This window comes from Pagrus pagrus (assembly GCF_965226575.1).
Source record: "Pagrus pagrus genome assembly, chromosome: 16".
Lineage (NCBI taxonomy): Eukaryota > Metazoa > Chordata > Actinopteri > Spariformes > Sparidae > Pagrus > Pagrus pagrus.
The window spans coordinates 29,583,503-29,607,978 of NC_140200.1; the positions used below are offsets into that span (position 1 = coordinate 29,583,503).

Sequence of the window (24,476 nt, forward strand, 5' to 3'; positions counted from 1 at the left end):
AAAGTTACAAATGACCTCCTAATCGCTTCTGACAAAGGACTTGTCTCTGTCCTGGTCTTACTAGATCTTAGTGCTGCATTTGATACCATTGATCATCACATTCTACTACAGAGACTGGAACACTTAATTGGCATTAAAGGACCCGCATTAAACTGGTTTAAGTCCTATTTATCGGATCGATTTCAGTTTGTACATGTTAATGATGAGTCATCCCTGTATACCAAGGTTAGTCATGGTGTTCCTCAAGGCTCCGTGCTTGGACCCATACTATTCACCTTATATATGCTCCCTCTAGGAAATATAATTCGGAAACACTCCATAAACTTTCATTGTTATGCAGATGATACACAGTTATACCTATCAATAAAGCCAAATGAAACTAATCAGCTTACTAAACTCCATGCATGTCTCAAGGACATTAAGACCTGGATGACCTGCAATTTTCTGCTGTTAAACTCAGATAAAACCGAAGTTATAGTACTTGGTCCTAAACACCTTAGAGATGCATTATCTAATGATATAGCGAGTTTGGATGGCATTAAATTGGACTCCAGCACCACCGTCAGGAATCTGGGAGTTATCTTTGATCAAGATACAGTACAGACCAAAAGTTTGGACACACCTTCTCATTCAATGAGTTTCCTTTCTTTTCATGACTATTGACATTGTAGATTCACACTGAAGGCATCAAAACTATGAATTAACACATGTGGAAATATGTACTTAACAAAAAAGTGTAAAACAACTGAAAATACGCCTTATATTCTAGTTTCTTCAAAGTAGCCACCTTTTGCTCTGATTACTGCTTTGCACACACTCTGCATTCTCTTGATGAGCTTCAGGAGGTAGTCACCTGAAATGGTTTTCACTTCACAGGTGTGCCCTGTCAGGTTTAATAAGTGGGATTTCTTGCCTTATAAATGGGGTTGGGACCATCAGTTGTGTTGTGCAGAAGTCAGGTGGATACACAGCTGATAGTCCTACTGAATAGACTGTTAGAATTTGTATTATGGCAAGAAAAAAGCAGCTAAGTAAAGAAAAACGAGTGGCCATCATTACTTTAAGAAATGAAGGTCAGTCAGTCCGAAAAATTGGGAAAACTTTGAAAGTGTCCCCAAGTGCAGTCGCAAAAACCATCAAGCGCTACAAAGAAACTGGCTCACATGAGGACCGCCCCAGGAAAGGAAGACCAAGAGTCACCTCTGCTGCGGAGGATAAGTTCATCCGAGTCACCAGCCTCAGAAATCGCAGGTTAACAGCAGCTCAGATTAGAGACCAGGTCAATGCCACACAGAGTTCTAGCAGCAGACACATCTCTAGAACAACTGTTAAGAGGAGACTGCGTGAATCAGGCCTTCATGGTAGAATAGCTGCTAGGAAACCACTGCTAAGGACAGGCAACAAGCAGAAGAGACTTGTTTGGGCTAAAGAACACAAGGAATGGACATTAGACCAGTGGAAATCTGTGCTTTGGTCTGATGAGTCCAAATTTGAGATCTTTGGTTCCAACCACCGTGTCTTTGTGTGACGCAGAAAAGGTGAACGGATGGACTCTACATGCCTGGTTCCCACCGTGAAGCATGGAGGAGGAGGTGTGATGGTGTGGGGGTGCTTTGCTGGTGACACTGTTGGGGATTTATTCAAAATTGAAGGCATACTGAACCAGCATGGCTACCACAGCATCTTGCAGCGGCATGCTATTCCATCGGGTTTGCGTTTAGTTGGACCATCATTTATTTTTCAACAGGACAATGACCCCAAACACACCTCCAGGCTGTGTAAGGGCTATTTGACCAAGAAGGAGAGTGATGGGGTGCTGCGCCAGATGACCTGGCCTCCACAGTCACCGGACCTGAACCCAATCGAGATGGTTTGGGGTGAGCTGGACCGCAGAGTGAAGGCAAAAGGGCCAACAAGTGCTAAGCATCTCTGGGAACTCCTTCAAGACTGTTGGAAGACCATTTCAGGTGACTACCTCTTGAAGCTCATCAAGAGAATGCCAAGAGTGTGCGAAGCAGTAATCAAAGCAAAAGGTGGCTACTTTGAAGAACCTAGAATATAAGACATATTTTCAGTTGTTTCACACTTTTTTGGTAAGTATATAATTCCACCTGTGTTAATTCATAGTTCTGATGCCTTCAGTGTGAATCTACAATTTTCATAGTCATGAAAATAAAGAAAACTCTTTGAATGAGAAGGTGTGTCCAACTTTTTGGTCTGTACTGTATATATTTCACATGACCTTAATTTTAAAAAACCCTGACTGCCTGAGCCAGCTATCCGCATAATTGTGAATCTCCCCCTGCACCATCTGTGGAGCCACCTGCCTGCGCTCGAGCTCACCACCTCTACCTGCCAGAGATTCCTCTTGTGGTCAATAAATTCACCTTTCAAACCATATATACTGCTTAGAATAAAAAACTAAATGATTTAAGTACAGATGAATTACTGTCAATTTTCAATACATTTTTATAATGTGGCAATTATTTTTTGGTATTCACTTGTAAAAATTGTCTTGTGTTGTGGCAACTGTTTTAATGGCATTATTCTTTCAAGTTAGGAAAAATGACTATAGTTTCAAACCAATAATGTGTGTGAAGAGTGTGGCCTTGTATCTAACACCTTATTGGTTACTTGACATGTCACTGGAGTTGTGCTCTGAAGTGTTTTAGCATGAGGTGTTGAGTTTGCAGACTGAATTTTATCATTGTTTGGTATTGCTCACAATACATAACGTAATTATATCATTCAAGCCTAAATCATATGGTACAATGTAGGGTTTTCAATACATTTGAATATACAATAAAACAACAACTGCCTAGTTTGAAAATGAAAAACACTGCAAAAATTATTTCTCAAAACTGACTTGTTACAGTTACAACAGTTGTTAGGGTTAGGGTTAGGGAAAGTGAACAACAGACAATATTTTAAAATAAATAATGTCAACCAGGGAAGTGTTACTCCATCCCTTAAATATAAATACTCACTGGTAACAGTTGTTGTTGAAGTTAAGGCTGATGAAGGGTTTTGATGTGTTGTAGCCACAGGAGTTGAATCTGCAAGAACAATCTTACTGTTATGATCTGGTTGCGATTCTGTTATTTCTTGTATTATTTTGAAAATGTACCCTCATGTGTCTGGTTTTGCTTTTCATTTCCTGCCCTTTTTCTCTGTCCACCTGTGTCTCATCTGTAATCAGCCCTAGTGTGTGTATATGTGTGCTCCCTCTTGTCTTTGTCAGTTCATCCTGTGTTCACCTGTGATTCCCCTGTGTTTCACCCAAGCCTGTTCCAGTGTTTTCCAGTGTTCTTCAGTATCTCCCTGTGTCTCCTCATGGTATGTTCCTGTTTTTTTGTCCCCTGTGTTTTTACTGAACTGTACTTTGTTCTTCTAGTTTGTACTTTGTTAAGCCTTTTGTGTTGCTACTTTGTTTTTTGGTGTTTGCACTTCTTGGTTTTTGTTGGATTCGTGGTATTCTTGTTTTTTGGACATTTTCTTTTGTTAATAAAGCTTGCCTTTTGTTCTCTATGTTCTCATTGGTGTTTTGCATTTGGGTTCAACTTAACAACCACCTCCTAACCATTACAGTAACAACCATGATTATATTGCTACTACTACAAACCAAAATGATTCAAGCCAAATCAGTCCCTATATGGCCTAACTCCATATGGCCAAACTATGTTTCTATTTTATTAATTTATTTACTAGGTTCTTGGATCTATTTTTAATGGTTCATCTGTACTGTTTATCTACCTGTTAGCCTTCTTGAGCTATAGGCATCTCGGAATTTCACTATGTGATGTTATTTAAACCATCATCTTCGAGGAAGAAATGTGCTTGGAAAAAAATCTTGAATGATCGTGATCGGAGATCACTTAAAGGTTTGGTGAAATCAAATGGTAAAAAATCAACAGTAGAACTCACGGCTATGTTCAATAGTGAAAGTAAGAGCATTTCCACACGCACAATGTGAAGAGAACTCAAATGGTTTTCTTAAGGCTACACAGCTGTTTAGTACCAAACCTTTATCAGTGAGGCTAGTCGGAAATAAGGATACAGTTTGCTAGGGGGCATAAAGATTGGACTCTGGAGTAATGGAAATAGGTCATGTGGTCTGGTGAGTCCAAATTTACCCTGTTCCAGAGAGTGATGGGTGCATCAGGGCAAGAAGAGAGGCAGATGAAGTGATGCATCCACCATGCCTAGTGCCCAATGTACAAGCCTGTGGGGGCAATGTTATGATCTGGGGTTGATTCATTTGGTTAGGTTCAGGTTCAGCAACGCTGACTACCTGAATACACTGAATGAGCAGGTTTTTCCATCAATGGATTTTTTTCCCCCTGATGGCACAGGCATATCAATCATTTTCACACATGGATTGGCCACCACAGAGTCCAGACCTTAACCTCATTGAGAATCTTTGGGATGTGCTGGAGAAGACTTTGTGCAGTAGCCTGACTCTCCCATCATTACTACAAGATGTTGGTGAAAAATGAATGCAACTCTGGATGGAAATAAATGTTGTGACATTGCATAGCTCAGAGAGGTTCACAAGTCATTTTTTGTAGGTCCAAGTCAAGTCTCAAGTCTTTGAGCTAGAGTCCAAGTCAAGTCTCAAGTCTTTGGGCACAAGTCCAAGTCAAGTCTCATGGCTCTTATAATTGTAATGAGCGTTCTATCATCTGTTGCATGCAATCCGGTCTGCTTAGACCTGCATAGTTATATCTAAGGAGTTAGAAGCATGTACTGTATTATCATCACTTTTTCTATTAGCATAGAGTATTATCAGCACTCCAAAATCACTTCATACTGGGTAGTCTAATAACAGCGATTAAGGGCCAATTCCAATTCCTATCTTAACCCTCAATCTTAACCCTCAAGCTCAATCCTTAATCATAACTGGCCCTCAAAACCAAGTGTTGAGGGTTATTTTGTCACTTAGAAATGGGACACCCCTTAAATGCAGATACATCTTCAGACTGTGGGGGGCAGAATAACGCGAAAGCTGCATCCAGTCTGTCAACTCAAAAAAAAGAAGAAGAAGAACGCATTTACGTCATCCGTACTCGACCATTACCGTTGACGCATATGACGCGACGTGTATTAACATAAACAAAACAGGGACAATGCCGTCTGCAGCTATGCTGATGTCTTTTGCGTGGGCATTAGGCATCTTTCTGAGATTGTCAGACCGCAACCACAACCATGGACATATTCAGCTGAAAGTTACCACACACCACGGCTTATTGAAAAGTAAACGATAGCAAACGATGGCTTGTCCACACCGGCCGGCTATTGACAAAAGATCGTAAAATAAAAAATAAATGTTACGCAACAATGACGTAAGTAATCCATAAAATGGGCCTAAACTAAGATAATACAATGGTTTTCATAATTTTTATATCTTTATTAACAAAGAAAATACTTACATTTGTAGCTTACTCGCTTTGCTGCTTTCGGCGCCATCTTTGTCTGGTCAAAATACGCAATGCATTCTGGGTAGCCCTTACTCTCAAGGGTGGTCTCGGAAAATCTGAATATTGAGGGCTATACAGCCCTTAAACTTGCCCCTCAACTTAATTTTTCTGAGAATCGGGACAGCACTTGCACTAGCGGGAGCGCGCATTTTTGAGATTGAGGGTTAAGATTGAGGGTTAAGTGAGGAATTGGAATTCACCCTAGATCAGCTTTTAACTCACAGCTTGACCTTAGTTTCAGCGTATATATCTAGGAAACATACCAATCGGAGTGAATAAACAAGACAGATATCTATTACAAATATTACTAGCAAGTAGCGAAAAAGCAATAACCAGGAAATGGCTGAGCACTGAGTGTACAACTATCCTGGACTGGATAGAAATAGTAAAAGAAATTCACAATATGGAAAGATTAACATTTTCCCAGAGATATGATACGAGATAATATGAGATGATATGAGAAGGGCAACAGATACTGGAAGAAATCGGGATGTTACTTGGAAGCAAGATGACTGTATTGTAATATCTTTGCTCTGGATGGACTTCTCCCTGGGACTTTTAAAATGGACCTGCTGAATATACAGAGGAACGCTCCCCCCTGAGCAAGGGTACCTCGAAGGACAGCTATTGACATGATCAATTACATTGTCACACTTGTTATTATGTGCTGCAATGCTCACACCTGTTGATGTTGAATCATAACACATTTTGTAATTCTGTTTGTTAAACTAAGAAGAAACAATTTGAAAAGTTAAGTTAAATTATAGTTTTTAAACATATCTTAATCAGGCGAAGGTTTGCTCTCCCTTCATTCTAAAAGCCTACTGGTAAATGGATATTATGGTACATATAGTAGTAGTTAGTGTTTTTAGTGTTGTGTTGTAGCAATAGGTGTTGATTCCTAAAAGACCGTTGTATGACCAAGAGGAAAACTGATTTAGGCTCTGATTTTTTTCTTTTTCTTTTGCAAATCTTTATACTGTAACAATTATCCTTAGGAACTTACTTGTTACGTTTGTTGTTGGTGCTGTTGGACTTGTGGTCATATCTGTTGTCGCAACTGTGGTTGAATCTGGAGAAAAAATACAATTCTGTTTGTTAAACTGAAAGTCTTTTGTATGACTAACAAATAAGGATAACTAGGGAGAATTTATAAGGAAGAAGAATTATTTCAAGGCACTTGCTTGTTTCAATTGCTGGTGGTGTTGCAGCTGTAGTAGTGTTCATATCTGTGGTAGCAATAGCTGTTGAATCCAAAAAAAGAACATTTTACAATATTTCAGCTGACACTAGAAAATAACTATATAGTTTTACTTTATTGTATTGCATAAATACACCTGTATTCCAGTGTTTTAAAGTTACCAGAAAAATCCTAATGGAGTACTAGCAAAGATATTGTGTTAAAATATTACTTTGTGAAAAGTGAAAGTCACCCATATCAGTAGTACATGAGTAAAAGTCTTAATGCGTCTGATCTTAAATGTCTGATCTTAAACCAATATCTGATCTGATATTCAGCATTTTTCTGAATCAGTGTTTATTTGAATCAGTTTGCCAATAAATTAATTTAAAAATGCTCTGCTTTTTCTCTGATGCAGCAAGTATACTGAAATTGTCAAACAAATGCTCACCAGGAAAATGTCACCCCATACATTATATCTAAAGCCACTGGTAAATACAATTGTTCGTGAAATTGAGGGTTTTGGAGTGTTCGAAAGTGTTGTAGTAAAAGAAATTCAATCTGCAAATGTCATTTTACAACTTTATGTGGCTGGCAATGAAAATCTAATTATTCAAGTCTGAATTTCTTAATAAAAAAGTTTGACTGCATATTTACCGGACTAGTGTCACATAACTCCTACTTAAACAATAGATTAATTTGACAATGACAATGACAAGCGAAGGCATTGAAACAATACTTGGTATGGCAATTGTAGGTGTTGTGGTGTTTAGATGTGTATTAACAATACTGTAGTTGATGAGTCAGCAACTATTTTATCAGCATATATTAATACTACTACAATAAAATACTAAATTAATCAAGTCCAGATCAATTGAGCACTTGTTATAGTGTTATTACAGTGTAAAGTGAAATCTCACAAGTCAGTTACTACTAAGACAATAACTACCTTATCACAACAAGGAAGAGTAATGTAAGAAATACTTCGAAGTACTTACTTGTTATTGGTGATGTGGGTGTAATAGCATTCACATTTGTTGTGGCAATAGATGTTGAATCTAAAATGAAAATGTTACAGTTACTATGGCTGACAATAAAAACAAAATAATTAATGCTCAGATCACCTATTGGGTAGTTTTACTAAATTTTATTGAAATTATCATAATTACACAATGTTTTCTTATGACAAGGAAGGCCAGTCTAAAAATCCATTTTGTAACTGTTGAGGTTATTCTATTTGAATTTGTTGTAGTAATAGACAGCAATCTGCAGAAGGTTTTACAATCATATAATTTTTCTGATGACAGAAACCAAAATGATTCAAGTGCAGATCATTTACTTCAATATTTTTTTAATGTTTGCATTGTGACAACTAGTTTTAGGCATTTATGTGTAACAGTTGTTATTTCAAGTTGAGACAACTACTGTAAATGTAAAACCCTTTAAGTGAATATGAATTACTTAAATTGCTATCATTTTATAATTATATGTTATCGGTGGCAATATAAACCAAAACTATTAAGCCCACATTACTAACTTTAACTAACAAGTATGTTGCATACCTTAAAAAGATACCATTGTTATAAGTTGGAAGGCCTTTTTAACAATTCATGTTCATATGTGTTGATTAAAATAAATAAAAATGAATGATGATGATGATTAATTGATTTTTCATTATGTAATTGTGTGTTGTAGTGTTCATATGTGTCATAGCATTTATAGGTAGTCAGTGATTTTATGATCATTTATTATTGAAGCCAAACAAAATTTAAAAAAAATTCTGAATTATGCAATTCTTTTTTATAAACCAATTATTTTACAGAACTTACTTGCTACAGTTGTTGGTGTTGTGGTGACTGTTGTGTTCACATCTGTTATAGAATCTGTTGTTGAGTCTGAAAAGACATTTTTTACAGTCATGCATTTTAATAAAAAATAAAAAAAAATCCTACATGTGAAGCTGAATTGATGAAATTTTCGAAAAATATTAACCAGGTTATCCCTTCAATCATTCTAAAACCAACTGATAAAAATATATTTTGGTGAATTTGTGAGTGTTGTAAAGTACATATATGTTTTAACCTTTAAAAACAATGAATTAATCCTTACAAAAGTCTTAACTTACAAAATAACTTTATAAGAATAAGAATAACTACGTAAGAGTAACATAACAATATTTCCAAGCATTTACTTGTTACAAGTGTTGATAGTACAGGTGTTGTAGTGTTCATTGTTGTTGAAGCAACAGGTGTTGAATCTGAAAAAAAAAAAATGCTTAGAAGTACAGATTTATACTAAAGTTATAAAACCAGTGTGTAAAAACTTGCCTTTGTAAACAGTAGCATAAAAATACCCATTGAAGCACCAAAAATGAAAGTATTCATGAGGCCAATTTTACCATTACATTACATTGCTGGATTATAATCATTGCAGCTTGTAAAGGCTAATTCTAATGACTTTATATATATCCATTATAATTGTATATAATTGTATATAATGGATATATATAATTGTATACATTTTTTGTGATCTCGTTGATCTGCTCTGTTCATGCCACATCTATTGCACGTCTGTCCGTCCTGGGAGAGGGATCCCTCCTCTGTGGCTCTTCCTGAGGTTTCTTCCACATTTTTTTTTTTCCTGTTAAAAGGGCTTTTTTTGGGGGGCAAGTTTTTCCTCACTCGAATCGAGGGTTGAAGGACAGAGGGTGTCGTCTCTGTACAGATTGTAAAGCCCTCTGAGGCAAACTGTGATTTGTGAATTTGGGCTATACAAATAAAATTTGATTTGATTTGATTTGAAATTTGATATACTACAATGTACATGAATTGCCTCTTAGGGATAAATAAATCATATATACCTTACACATCGTACTTATTTTTTTATTATTTGGTTTTGTATTATAAATGTGACTGTGCAATAATATTAAAGAAGTTATCAAATAAATGTAGTAAGTTAAGTCCTTAAGTCAAAAGTAAAGTTTCCTATGAAAATGCAATTACCCTTAAGGATTGTTATAACGAGGAAGTACACTAACTATTCTTGGTGTAGTTAAAGGTGTAGTAGTTTTCATATTCATTATAGATTTTTCTATTATTATTATTATTATTTATTATCATACCTTTATGCTGACAATGAATCATATACAGTAAGCTTAGTTGACTGATTTTTCTACTTCATTTATATATTGTAGCTGTTATTTTATGAACACTTACTTGTCACAGCAGTTGGTGTTATAGCTGTTGTACTGTTCAGATCTGTTGTAACAGCAGGTGTCGAATCTGAAAAAATGACAATAATCCATAATTATCTTAAAGAACAAACACACCTTGAACTAAAGATAAATAACTGGATTGTTTCAATCAAATATTAACCAGGAGTGCTACCTATCCCTTATATCTGACACCTTACAGTTTACCTACAGTTGTTTATGTAATTGTGGATGTGGCACTGTTAAGGTTTGAAAAAGCAATAGGAGTTGAGTCTTCACAGACCATTGGATGATCATGTCTTATCGGTAACAAATTAAACTAAAGGCTTATCATACATCAAACAATTATTTTGGGGTAGCTCAGTCAGCAGTGCATATGTCCCAGACGCCCTGTCCTTGCTGCAGCGGTCAAGGGTTCAAGTCCGACCTTTGCTGCACGTCATTCCCCCTCTCTCTCAAGCCATTCCCTATCACTTCTCTGAACTGTCCTGTCAATAAAGCCATACAAAGGCCAAAAAATACTTTAAAAAAAAAGAAAAAATAGATTTGTGAAACTGACTTGTATCAACAGGTGTTGAATCAGATTTTTTTTTTTTTTTTTTGCAATTGTAGTTAATTAGCAACTTTTTCCCTGAAACTATTGTTAATTTATGTACAGATTTGTTTTAGCAAAGGGTGTTGAGTCTGCAAAGTTTCAATTCAGACATTATTTAACATTAAATGATAATCTGTTATTGCCTTTACTATATGTGTTGTAATACAACTGCATAACATTTATCCTAACGTCAACAAGTGACCTTAATTTAAAGCACTGACTGCCTACTTTCAATAATAAAGTTGTGCAACAGTTTATCAGCACTTACTTGTTACAAAAGCTGTCTCCAATGTTGTACTGTTCACTTGTGTTGTAGCAATATGTGTTGAATCTGAAAATAAAATTTTTAAATGATTGAATACTCATTATATTATATCAATATTAAAAAAAATATATTCAAGATTTCTCACTTTATATTCTTTTAAATATGCCCATCCCTTAATTCTCAAAAACTTACTGGTCAGGGCAGTCGTTGGTATCGCTGTGGGTGTAGTGATGTTGAGTGTTGAATCTAGAATGATAATATATACTTGATTTATTTAGCATGTGTGATGGCCTTAGGCCTTAGGCCAGTATCTGTGTTGTCCCATTTCCCTCTTTCCTGCCTGTGCTCCTCTTTTGACAGAGTATTCCTGATGGTCTGGTCCCAACCTCGTTGAGGGATTGGTATCACCTGTTTACAGCCTTTATAAACTGGGTGATTCCAAGATGGCACTCCATTTTGGTTTTGTTTGGGTTGTGATTATGTTTAGTTAGCCTTAGTTCATGTTACATAGTTTAGGCTAGCACCCACCGTTTCATTGTGCCCAACACACAAATTTCACTACTAACCTTACACCTCATAGTTTGCTTCTGTTGAGTTATCTATAATAAATGATTTGCTTACTTAAGTGGTTACTGTGTGGACCTCCCTTCTTTGTTGTGCTCCTGTCTGAGCCGGGCATAACAAGTGGGGGCTCGTCTAATTTTGAACCATAAACCAATCTTTTGAGTGCTTTTGAGTGGTGTAGTTGTGTTCGGAGGACCACAGTGACAGTTTTACTGGTGTTGAGCAGGTAGGGGTTGAGACAGTGTTTAGCGTCTATGGTGTTAAGTTGCATATAAGCTGTGTATCCAAGAAGAATGGTGAGTGTCAGTTACGTAGTATATGGCTGTGGGGATGATTATAGCTGTGCCATTTGTGCTGTCTGGCTGGAGCATTCATTGTGTCCCCCAGACAGGCTGTAGCAGCAGTCACCTCACAAGCAGAGGTTGCTGATTTTTTTGTTTTCAGGGCTGTTTGTTATTTGGGTGTGTTGTCCGTGTGGCTAGCAGCATTTGGCTCAGGAGCACCCCAAAGTATTGGCTGGGCAGTTTGTCTCCCCCAGTACAGACGGTTTGTAGGTGGATAAATACCCACCGGCTGTATTCGCATGAACACTAGGGTGCAGTTAGTCAGTTTGGACTAAGCAGTTAGGAGGGGGCACTCCATAATCACTCAATCTCCCTGTGGTTGTGTATTGGGTGACTCAGACTGCCTTATTTTGTTCCTTTGGATGTACTTAATGTATTTTACTCTGGCTGTGTAGTCAATTGGACAGTTTTGAACATGGATACGGAGCATAGTAATACTTTGGTCTCTGAGTTTCTAAAAAGACCATCTCATCGTACTTTGACTCAGTTTACAAAGGCAAATTTGACAACATATTTGGGATGGTCAAAAATGGAAAAGGTGCCAAGGAAGGCTGAGCTAAGGGGCATTGTGGAGAGGCTAGATATTTCTGCCAAGCTTTTGGAGGTTGTTCAGACTCGAGTGGCTCAAAGAGGTTCAGAGTTTTTTGGTAGGACGTTATCATTTGAACAGTATATGCTGCTAGAGCAGGAAAAAGCGTAAATAGAGGAGAGATTACAGTTTCAGTTGGAGCGTGTGAGATTGAGGGTTGAGGTAGCATTTGAAAGGGATGAGAGTAAACAGAGGAATTGAAACTGGAGCTGATAAATGAGGGAAAAACACGAGTCATTGATGGCAATTGGTAGAGGAAATGAATCTACAAGTGGGGATACTGGGTTTGATGTTGCATGTTGAATGTGTGGCAGAGGTTAGAGGATGGCCAGATAGTCAGAAAACTTTAGGCCTTGCCTGTGAAAACACACTGCAAGTTAAAGATACAGTTGCTAAAGCATATTAACTAGTTCCTGAGGCATATAGGCAGAGATCCGACTACTACGTACTACGGTAAGCGTGTTGCGTCATTGCGTCTTTTCCTGTTGTTGTGTTACTGACTGATAGCTGTGCTGCTCCGGCTCGTCCGAGCAGATTATTGTTGTATTCCTTTCTGCAGCGACCGAGATCCCGCTTGTGATCGAGCATTTGCTGGTCCACTAAGGCATTCAACAATACTCTGTGTTTATAGCTTGGTCGCCGGGCTTGCTGCTGTTTGTAGCTCTCCTAGCTCTGCTGGCTAATCTATCGTGTCCTAGCTTAGCCACTATCAGCTAGCGATGGCTTCTCTCTCTCCCTCTCGCTCTCCTCTTTTCTCTTGCTCAGTGTGCCAGATGTTCAGTTACACCTCTGCCTCCCTTAGTGATACTGGTACATGTATTAAGTGTAGTTTATTTGTAGCGTTGGAGGCGAGGCTCAGTGAGTTGGAGGCTCGGCTCCGCAGCATGGAAACTCCGACTGTAACTGCTGCAGTTAGCCACTTAGCTAGTGCGGACCGAGCAACTGTAGCTTCAGCTAGCCGTCCCTCGGCAACTCCCGAGCAGCCGGGACAGCAGGGCGGCTGGGTGACTGAACGAAGGAAGCATAATACCAAGCCAAAGCACACGTTACACCACCTGCCACTTCACGTTTCAAACAAATTTTCCCCACTCAGCGACGCACCCGCTGAGAAACCTACTCTGGTCATTGGCAGCTCCATAGTACGAAACGTGAAGTTAGCGGCACCAGCGACCATAGTGAAATGCATCCCAGGGGCCAGAGCGGGCGACATCGAATCAAATTTGAAACTGCTGGCTAAAGCTAAACGTAAATATAGTAAGATCATAATACATGTCGGCGGTAATGACTCCCGGCTACGCCAGTCGGAAGTCACTAAGATTAATGTTGAGTCGGTGTGTAACTATGCCAAAACAATGTCGGACTCCGTAGTTTTCTCTGGGCCCCTGCCAAATCTAACCAGTGATGACATGTTCAGCCGCATGTCATCATTCAACCGCTGGCTGTCGAGGTGGTGTCCAGCAAACGATGTGGGCTTTGTTGATAATTGGTGGACTTTCTGGGGAAAACCTGGTCTCATTAGGAGAGACGGCATCCATCCCACTTTGGACGGAGCGGCTCTCATCTCTAGAAATTTAACCCATTTCATTAGCCAACAATCAGCCTGACAACCCAGCGTTGAGACCAGGAGGCAGAGCTGCAGTCTTACACGCTTCTCTGAGCTTCCATTAGATCAGTTGCACACCCAAAACTTCATTGAGACTGTGTCTGCCCACCGACCACCTAAATTAATTAAATTAATCAAATCAAAAGTCCACAGAAGAGGAGTTGTGCATGAAAATCTAATAAAAATTAACAGCAACTCTGCAATCTCAAAACAAGACAAGAGAGTTAAATGCGGACTCCTAAATATCAGATCCCTGTCATCGAAAGCCGTACTAGTAAATGACTTAATTTCAGACTGTAATATTGATTTATTCTGTCTTACTGAAACTTGGCTGCATCCTGAAGAATATGTCAGCCTGAATGAATCCACTCCACCCAGTCACATTAATACTCACATTCCTCGAGGCTCCGGCCGAGGAGGTGGTGTTGCAGCTATTTATGACTTAAGTCTGTCAATCATTCCTAAACCTAAATTAAATTATAACTAATTTGAAAGCCTTGTTCTGAGTCTTTCACATCCAACGTGGAAAACTTTACGGCCAGTTCTATTTGTTGTAGTGTATCGAGCACCTGGTCCTTACTCAGAATTTTTATCTGAATTCTCTGAGTTTTTATCAAGTCTAGTCCTCAAATCAGATAAAGTAATTATTGTAGGTGATTTTAATACTCATGTGGATGTCGTTAATGATAGCCTTAGTACTGCATTTATCTCATTATTAGACTCTATTGGCTTCTCTCAGTGTGTACATAAACCAACTCACTGTTTTGACCACACCCTTGATCTTGTTCTAGCTTATGGTATCGAAATTGAAAATCTAACAGTTTCTCCACAGAATCCTCTTTTATCAGACCATCACTTAATAACTTTTGAAGTTCTATTACTGGACTACACACCATTAGGCAAAAACTCCTTCACTAGGTGTCTATCTGATAGTGCTGTAGCTAAATTTAAGGAAATTATACCGCTGGCACTAAATTCAATGCCATGTCTTAATATAATAGAGGACTCCTCCGCTAACCTCAGTTCCTCACAAATCGATCATCTTGTTGATAGCACTGCAGGCTCATTGCGAACAACACTGGACTCTATTGCCCCCCTGAAAAGGAAACCTATAAAACACAGGAGGTTAGCACCCTGGTATAACTCGGATACCCGCAAATTGAAGCAAACATCACGGAAATTTGAAAGGAAATGGCGTTCCACCAACTTGGAAGAATCCCGCTTAGCCTGGAAAGATAGCCTTAAAATATATAGGAAGGCCCTCCGCAATGCCAGAGCAAGCTATTACTCGTCATTAATAGAGGAAAACAAAAACAACACCAGGTTTCTTTTCAGCACTGTAGCCAGGCTGACAGAAAGTCACAGCTCTACTGAACCATGTATTCCTACAACGCTCAGTAGTAATGACTTCATGAGCTTCTTTAATGATAAAATTTTAACTATTAGAGACAAAATCCATCATCGCTTGCCCTCAACCGGCACTATTGTATCTTTAAACACAGGAACCTCAGAAAACAGTTGTGAATTTTGACTTATATTTAGACTGCTTCTCTCCCATCGACCTCCACCAACTAACTTCGATGGTTTCTTCATCTAGACCAACAACTTGTCTCCTAGACCCCATCCCAACTAGGTTGCTGAAAGAAACTTTACCTTTAATTAGCACATCTCTACTAGAAATGACCAACCTGTCTCTATTAACAGGATACGTACCACAATCCTTTAAACTAGCTGTAATTAGACCGGTCCTTAAAAAGCCCAATCTTGATCCAGAAGCTTTAGCCAACTATAGACCTATATCCAACCTCCCTTTCCTCTCCAAGATCCTTGAGAAAGCAGTCGCCAACCAGCTATGTGACTTTCTTCATAAAAATAGTTTATATGAGGATTTTCAATCAGGTTTTAGAGCACATCATAGCACAGAGACGGCACTGGTGAAAGTTACAAATGACCTCCTAATCGCTTCTGACAAAGGACTTGTCTCTGTCCTGGTCTTACTAGATCTTAGTGCTGCATTTGATACCATTGATCATCACATTCTACTACAGAGACTGGAACACTTAATTGGCATTAAAGGACCCGCATTAAACTGGTTTAAGTCCTATTTATCGGATCGATTTCAGTTTGTACATGTTAATGATGAGTCATCCCTGTATACCAAGGTTAGTCATGGTGTTCCTCAAGGCTCCGTGCTTGGACCCATACTATTCACCTTATATATGCTCCCTCTAGGAAATATAATTCGGAAACACTCCATAAACTTTCATTGTTATGCAGATGATACACAGTTATACCTATCAATAAAGCCAAATGAAACTAATCAGCTTACTAAACTCCATGCATGTCTCAAGGACATTAAGACCTGGATGACCTGCAATTTTCTGCTGTTAAACTCAGATAAAACCGAAGTTATAGTACTTGGTCCTAAACACCTTAGAGATGCATTATCTAATGATATAGCGAGTTTGGATGGCATTAAATTGGACTCCAGCACCACCGTCAGGAATCTGGGAGTTATCTTTGATCAAGATACAGTACAGACCAAAAGTTTGGACACACCTTCTCATTCAATGAGTTTCCTTTCTTTTCATGACTATTGACATTGTAGATTCACACTGAAGGCATCAAAACTATGAATTAACACATGTGGAAATATGTACTTAACAAAAAAGTGTAAAACAACTGAAAATACGCCTTATATTCTAGTTTCTTCAAAGTAGCCACCTTTTGCTCTGATTACTGCTTTGCACACACTCTGCATTCTCTTGATGAGCTTCAGGAGGTAGTCACCTGAAATGGTTTTCACTTCACAGGTGTGCCCTGTCAGGTTTAATAAGTGGGATTTCTTGCCTTATAAATGGGGTTGGGACCATCAGTTGTGTTGTGCAGAAGTCAGGTGGATACACAGCTGATAGTCCTACTGAATAGACTGTTAGAATTTGTATTATGGCAAGAAAAAAGCAGCTAAGTAAAGAAAAACGAGTGGCCATCATTACTTTAAGAAATGAAGGTCAGTCAGTCCGAAAAATTGGGAAAACTTTGAAAGTGTCCCCAAGTGCAGTCGCAAAAACCATCAAGCGCTACAAAGAAACTGGCTCACATGAGGACCGCCCCAGGAAAGGAAGACCAAGAGTCACCTCTGCTGCGGAGGATAAGTTCATCCGAGTCACCAGCCTCAGAAATCGCAGGTTAACAGCAGCTCAGATTAGAGACCAGGTCAATGCCACACAGAGTTCTAGCAGCAGACACATCTCTAGAACAACTGTTAAGAGGAGACTGCGTGAATCAGGCCTTCATGGTAGAATAGCTGCTAGGAAACCACTGCTAAGGACAGGCAACAAGCAGAAGAGACTTGTTTGGGCTAAAGAACACAAGGAATGGACATTAGACCAGTGGAAATCTGTGCTTTGGTCTGATGAGTCCAAATTTGAGATCTTTGGTTCCAACCACCGTGTCTTTGTGTGACGCAGAAAAGGTGAACGGATGGACTCTACATGCCTGGTTCCCACCGTGAAGCATGGAGGAGGAGGTGTGATGGTGTGGGGGTGCTTTGCTGGTGACACTGTTGGGGATTTATTCAAAATTGAAGGCATACTGAACCAGCATGGCTACCACAGCATCTTGCAGCGGCATGCTATTCCATCGGGTTTGCGTTTAGTTGGACCATCATTTATTTTTCAACAGGACAATGACCCCAAACACACCTCCAGGCTGTGTAAGGGCTATTTGACCAAGAAGGAGAGTGATGGGGTGCTGCGCCAGATGACCTGGCCTCCACAGTCACCGGACCTGAACCCAATCGAGATGGTTTGGGGTGAGCTGGACCGCAGAGTGAAGGCAAAAGGGCCAACAAGTGCTAAGCATCTCTGGGAACTCCTTCAAGACTGTTGGAAGACCATTTCAGGTGACTACCTCTTGAAGCTCATCAAGAGAATGCCAAGAGTGTGCGAAGCAGTAATCAAAGCAAAAGGTGGCTACTTTGAAGAACCTAGAATATAAGACATATTTTCAGTTGTTTCACACTTTTTTGGTAAGTATATAATTCCACCTGTGTTAATTCATAGTTCTGATGCCTTCAGTGTGAATCTACAATTTTCATAGTCATGAAAATAAAGAAAACTCTTTGAATGAGAAGGTGTGTCCAACTTTTTGGTCTGTACTGTATATATTTCACATGACCTTAATTTTAAAAAACCCTGACTGCCTGAGCCAGCTATCCGCATAATTGTGAATCTCCCCCTGCACCATCTGTGGAGCCACCTGCCTGCGCTCGAGCTCACCACCTCTACCTGCCAGAGATTCCTCTTGTGGTCAATAAATTCACCTTTCAAACCATATATACTGCTTAGAATAAAAAACTAAATGATTTAAGTACAGATGAATTACTGTCAATTTTCAATACATTTTTATAATGTGGCAATTATTTTTTGGTATTCACTTGTAAAAATTGTCTTGTGTTGTGGCAACTGTTTTAATGGCATTATTCTTTCAAGTTAGGAAAAATGACTATAGTTTCAAACCAATAATGTGTGTGAAGAGTGTGGCCTTGTATCTAACACCTTATTGGTTACTTGACATGTCACTGGAGTTGTGCTCTGAAGTGTTTTAGCATGAGGTGTTGAGTTTGCAGACTGAATTTTATCATTGTTTGGTATTGCTCACAATACATAACGTAATTATATCATTCAAGCCTAAATCATATGGTACAATGTAGGGTTTTCAATACATTTGAATATACAATAAAACAACAACTGCCTAGTTTGAAAATGAAAAACACTGCAAAAATTATTTCTCAAAACTGACTTGTTACAGTTACAACAGTTGTTAGGGTTAGGGTTAGGGAAAGTGAACAACAGACAATATTTTAAAATAAATAATGTCAACCAGGGAAGTGTTACTCCATCCCTTAAATATAAATACTCACTGGTAACAGTTGTTGTTGAAGTTAAGGCTGATGAAGGGTTTTGATGTGTTGTAGCCACAGGAGTTGAATCTGCAAGAACAATCTTACTGTTATGATCTGGTTGCGATTCTGTTATTTCTTGTATTATTTTGAAAATGTACCCTCATGTGTCTGGTTTTGCTTTTCATTTCCTGCCCTTTTTCTCTGTCCACCTGTGTCTCATCTGTAATCAGCCCTAGTGTGTGTATATGTGTGCTCCCTCTTGTCTTTGTCAGTTCATCCTGTGTTCACCTGTGATTCCCCTGTGTTTCACCCAAGCCTGTTCCAGTGTTTTCCAGTGTTCTTCAGTATCTCCCTGTGTCTCCTCATGGTATGTTCCTGTTTTTTTGTCCCCTGTGTTTTTACTGAACTGTACTTTGTTCTTCTAGTTTGTACTTTGTTAAGCCTTTTGTGTTGCTACTTTGTTTTTTGGTGTTTGCACTTCTTGGTTTTTGTTGGATTCGTGGTATTCTTGTTTTTTGGACATTTTCTTTTGTTAATAAAGCTTGCCTTTTGTTCTCTATGTTCTCATTGGTGTTTTGCATTTGGGTTCAACTTAACAACCACCTCCTAACCATTACAGTAACAACCATGATTATATTGCTACTACTACAAACCAAAATGATTCAAGCCAAATCAGTCCCTATATGGCCTAACTCCATATGGCCAAACTATGTTTCTATTTTATTAATTTATTTACTAGGTTCTTGGATCTATTTTTAATGGTTCATCTGTACTGTTTATCTACCTGTTAGCCTTCTTGAGCTATAGGCATCTCGGAATTTCACTATGTGATGTTATTTAAACCATCATCTTCGAGGAAGAAATGTGCTTGGAAAAAAATCTTGAATGATCGTGATCGGAGATCACTTAAAGGTTTGGTGAAATCAAATGGTAAAAAATCAACAGTAGAACTCACGGCTATGTTCAATAGTGAAAGTAAGAGCATTTCCACATGCACAATGTGAAGAGAACTCAAATGGTTTTCTTAAGGCTACACAGCTGTTTAGTACCAAACCTTTATCAGTGAGGCTAGTCGGAAATAAGGATACAGTTTGCTAGGGGGCATAAAGATTGGACTCTGGAGTAATGGAAATAGGTCATGTGGTCTGGTGAGTCCAAATTTACCCTGTTCCAGAGAGTGATGGGTGCATCAGGGCAAGAAGAGAGGCAGATGAAGTGATGCATCCACCATGCCTAGTGCCCAATGTACAAGCCTGTGGGGGCAATGTTATGATCTGGGGTTGATTCATTTGGTTAGGTTCAGGTTCAGCAACGCTGACTACCTGAATACACTGAATGAGCAGGTTTTTCCATCAATGGATTTTTTTCCCCCTGATGGCACAGGCATATCAATCATTTTCACACATGGATTGGCCACCACAGAGTCCAGACCTTAACCTCATTGAGAATCTTTGGGATGTGCTGGAGAAGACTTTGTGCAGTAGCCTGACTCTCCCATCATTACTACAAGATGTTGGTGAAAAATGAATGCAACTCTGGATGGAAATAAATGTTGTGACATTGCATAGCTCAGAGAGGTTCACAAGTCATTTTTTGTAGGTCCAAGTCAAGTCTCAAGTCTTTGAGCTAGAGTCCAAGTCAAGTCTCAAGTCTTTGGGCACAAGTCCAAGTCAAGTCTCATGGCTCTTATAATTGTAATGAGCGTTCTATCATCTGTTGCATGCAATCCGGTCTGCTTAGACCTGCATAGTTATATCTAAGGAGTTAGAAGCATGTACTGTATTATCATCACTTTTTCTATTAGCATAGAGTATTATCAGCACTCCAAAATCACTTCATACTGGGTAGTCGAATAACAGCGATTAAGGGCCAATTCCAATTCCTATCTTAACCCTCAATCTTAACCCTCAAGCTCAATCCTTAATCATAACTGGCCCTCAAAACCAAGTGTTGAGGGTTATTTTGTCACTTAGAAATGGGACACCCCTTAAATGCAGATACATCTTCAGACTGTGGGGGGCAGAATAACGCGAAAGCTGCATCCAGTCTGTCAACTCAAAAAAAAGAAGAAGAAGAACGCATTTACGTCATCCGTACTCGACCATTACCGTTGACGCATATGACGCGACGTGTATTAACATAAACAAAACAGGGACAATGCCGTCTGCAGCTATGCTGATGTCTTTTGCGTGGGCATTAGGCATCTTTCTGAGATTGTCAGACCGCAACCACAACCATGGACATATTCAGCTGAAAGTTACCACACACCACGGCTTATTGAAAAGTAAACGATAGCAAACGATGGCTTGTCCACACCGGCCGGCTATTGACAAAAGATCGTAAAATAAAAAATAAATGTTACGCAACAATGACGTAAGTAATCCATAAAATGGGCCTAAACTAAGATAATACAATGGTTTTCATAATTTTTATATCTTTATTAACAAAGAAAATACTTACATTTGTAGCTTACTCGCTTTGCTGCTTTCGGCGCCATCTTTGTCTGGTCAAAATACGCAATGCATTCTGGGTAGCCCTTACTCTCAAGGGTGGTCTCGGAAAATCTGAATATTGAGGGCTATACAGCCCTTAAACTTGCCCCTCAACTTAATTTTTCTGAGAATCGGGACAGCACTTGCACTAGCGGGAGCGCGCATTTTTGAGATTGAGGGTTAAGATTGAGGGTTAAGTGAGGAATTGGAATTCACCCTAGATCAGCTTTTAACTCACAGCTTGACCTTAGTTTCAGCGTATATATCTAGGAAACATACCAATCGGAGTGAATAAACAAGACAGATATCTATTACAAATATTACTAGCAAGTAGCGAAAAAGCAATAACCAGGAAATGGCTGAGCACTGAGTGTACAACTATCCTGGACTGGATAGAAATAGTAAAAGAAATTCACAATATGGAAAGATTAACATTTTCCCAGAGATATGATACGAGATAATATGAGATGATATGAGAAGGGCAACAGATACTGGAAGAAATCGGGATGTTACTTGGAAGCAAGATGACTGTATTGTAATATCTTTGCTCTGGATGGACTTCTCCCTGGGACTTTTAAAATGGACCTGCTGAATATACAGAGGAACGCTCCCCCCTGAGCAAGGGTACCTCGAAGGACAGCTATTGACATGATCAATTACATTGTCACACTTGTTATTATGTGCTGCAATGCTCACACCTGTTGATGTTGAATCATAACACATTTTGTAATTCTGTTTGTTAAACTAAGAAGAAACAATTTGAAAAGTTAAGTTAAATTATAGTTTTTAAACATATCTTAATCAGGCGAAGGTTTGCTCTCCCTTCATTCTAAAAGCCTACTGGTAAATGGATATTATGGTACATATAGTAGTAGTTAGTGTTTTTAGTGTTGTGTTGTAGCAATAGGTGTTGATTCCTAAAAGACCGTTGTATGACCAAGAGGAAAACTGATTTAGGCTCTGATTTTTTTCTTTTTCTTTTGCAAATCTTTATACTGTAACAATTATCCTTAGGAACTTACTTGTTACGTTTGTTGTTGGTGCTGTTGGACTTGTGGTCATATCTGTTGTCGCAACTGTGGTTGAATCTGGAGAAAAAATACAATTCTGTTTGTTAAACTGAAAGTCTTTTGTATGACTAACAAATAAGGATAACTAGGGAGAATTTATAAGGAAGAAGAATTATTTCAAGGCACTTGCTTGTTTCAATTGCTGGTGGTGTTGCAGCTGTAGTAGTGTTCATATCTGTGGTAGCAATAGCTGTTGAATCCAAAAAAAGAACATTTTACAATATTTCAGCTGACACTAGAAAATAACTATATAGTTTTACTTTATTGTATTGCATAAATACACCTGTATTCCAGTGTTTTAAAGTTACCAGAAAAATCCTAATGGAGTACTAGCAAAGATATTGTGTTAAAATATTACTTTGTGAAAAGTGAAAGTCACCCATATCAGTAGTACATGAGTAAAAGTCTTAATGCGTCTGATCTTAAATGTCTGATCTTAAACCAATATCTGATCTGATATTCAGCATTTTTCTGAATCAGTGTTTATTTGAATCAGTTTGCCAATAAATTAATTTAAAAATGCTCTGCTTTTTCTCTGATGCAGCAAGTATACTGAAATTGTCAAACAAATGCTCACCAGGAAAATGTCACCCCATACATTATATCTAAAGCCACTGGTAAATACAATTGTTCGTGAAATTGAGGGTTTTGGAGTGTTCGAAAGTGTTGTAGTAAAAGAAATTCAATCTGCAAATGTCATTTTACAACTTTATGTGGCTGGCAATGAAAATCTAATTATTCAAGTCTGAATTTCTTAATAAAAAAGTTTGACTGCATATTTACCGGACTAGTGTCACATAACTCCTACTTAAACAATAGATTAATTTGACAATGACAATGACAAGCGAAGGCATTGAAACAATACTTGGTATGGCAATTGTAGGTGTTGTGGTGTTTAGATGTGTATTAACAATACTGTAGTTGATGAGTCAGCAACTATTTTATCAGCATATATTAATACTACTACAATAAAATACTAAATTAATCAAGTCCAGATCAATTGAGCACTTGTTATAGTGTTATTACAGTGTAAAGTGAAATCTCACAAGTCAGTTACTACTAAGACAATAACTACCTTATCACAACAAGGAAGAGTAATGTAAGAAATACTTCGAAGTACTTACTTGTTATTGGTGATGTGGGTGTAATAGCATTCACATTTGTTGTGGCAATAGATGTTGAATCTAAAATGAAAATGTTACAGTTACTATGGCTGACAATAAAAACAAAATAATTAATGCTCAGATCACCTATTGGGTAGTTTTACTAAATTTTATTGAAATTATCATAATTACACAATGTTTTCTTATGACAAGGAAGGCCAGTCTAAAAATCCATTTTGTAACTGTTGAGGTTATTCTATTTGAATTTGTTGTAGTAATAGACAGCAATCTGCAGAAGGTTTTACAATCATATAATTTTTCTGATGACAGAAACCAAAATGATTCAAGTGCAGATCATTTACTTCAATATTTTTTTAATGTTTGCATTGTGACAACTAGTTTTAGGCATTTATGTGTAACAGTTGTTATTTCAAGTTGAGACAACTACTGTAAATGTAAAACCCTTTAAGTGAATATGAATTACTTAAATTGCTATCATTTTATAATTATATGTTATCGGTGGCAATATAAACCAAAACTATTAAGCCCACATTACTAACTTTAACTAACAAGTATGTTGCATACCTTAAAAAGATACCATTGTTATAAGTTGGAAGGCCTTTTTAACAATTCATGTTCATATGTGTTGATTAAAATAAATAAAAATGAATGATGATGATGATTAATTGATTTTTCATTATGTAATTGTGTGTTGTAGTGTTCATATGTGTCATAGCATTTATAGGTAGTCAGTGATTTTATGATCATTTATTATTGAAGCCAAACAAAATTTAAAAAAAATTCTGAATTATGCAATTCTTTTTTATAAACCAATTATTTTACAGAACTTACTTGCTACAGTTGTTGGTGTTGTGGTGACTGTTGTGTTCACATCTGTTATAGAATCTGTTGTTGAGTCTGAAAAGACATTTTTTACAGTCATGCATTTTAATAAAAAATAAAAAAAAATCCTACATGTGAAGCTGAATTGATGAAATTTTCGAAAAATATTAACCAGGTTATCCCTTCAATCATTCTAAAACCAACTGATAAAAATATATTTTGGTGAATTTGTGA

The 24,476-nt window shown here is 38.0% G+C and overlaps 1 protein-coding gene across 18 annotated transcripts in view; it reads right to left on the bottom strand.

Annotated features, from left to right (window-relative positions):
• LOC311271361 (uncharacterized protein) overlaps positions 1 to 24,476 on the bottom strand; it is a 105,310-nt gene that overhangs the window by 31,882 nt on the left and 48,952 nt on the right. For 11 of the 18 annotated variants that reach the window (XM_084376981.1, XM_084376986.1, XM_084376977.1 and 8 more), the window contains 14 exons: positions 24,252 to 24,317; positions 23,421 to 23,480; positions 22,427 to 22,486; positions 22,249 to 22,314; positions 18,753 to 18,821; positions 10,921 to 10,974; positions 10,732 to 10,794; positions 9,873 to 9,938; positions 8,849 to 8,914; positions 8,487 to 8,552; positions 7,656 to 7,715; positions 6,662 to 6,721; positions 6,484 to 6,549; positions 2,988 to 3,056 (listed from right to left, as the gene is read on the bottom strand). In XM_084376981.1, coding sequence (XP_084233107.1) covers positions 2,988 to 3,056; positions 6,484 to 6,549; positions 6,662 to 6,721; positions 7,656 to 7,715; positions 8,487 to 8,552; positions 8,849 to 8,914; positions 9,873 to 9,938; positions 10,732 to 10,794; positions 10,921 to 10,974; positions 18,753 to 18,821; positions 22,249 to 22,314; positions 22,427 to 22,486; positions 23,421 to 23,480; positions 24,252 to 24,317 — 891 coding nt within the window. The remainder of the gene's footprint in view (positions 1 to 2,987; positions 3,057 to 6,483; positions 6,550 to 6,661; positions 6,722 to 7,655; positions 7,716 to 8,486; positions 8,553 to 8,848; positions 8,915 to 9,872; positions 9,939 to 10,731; positions 10,795 to 10,920; positions 10,975 to 18,752; positions 18,822 to 22,248; positions 22,315 to 22,426; positions 22,487 to 23,420; positions 23,481 to 24,251; positions 24,318 to 24,476) is intronic. The other 7 variants (XM_084376989.1, XM_084376988.1, XM_084376993.1 and 4 more) reach the window with 7 other exon arrangements.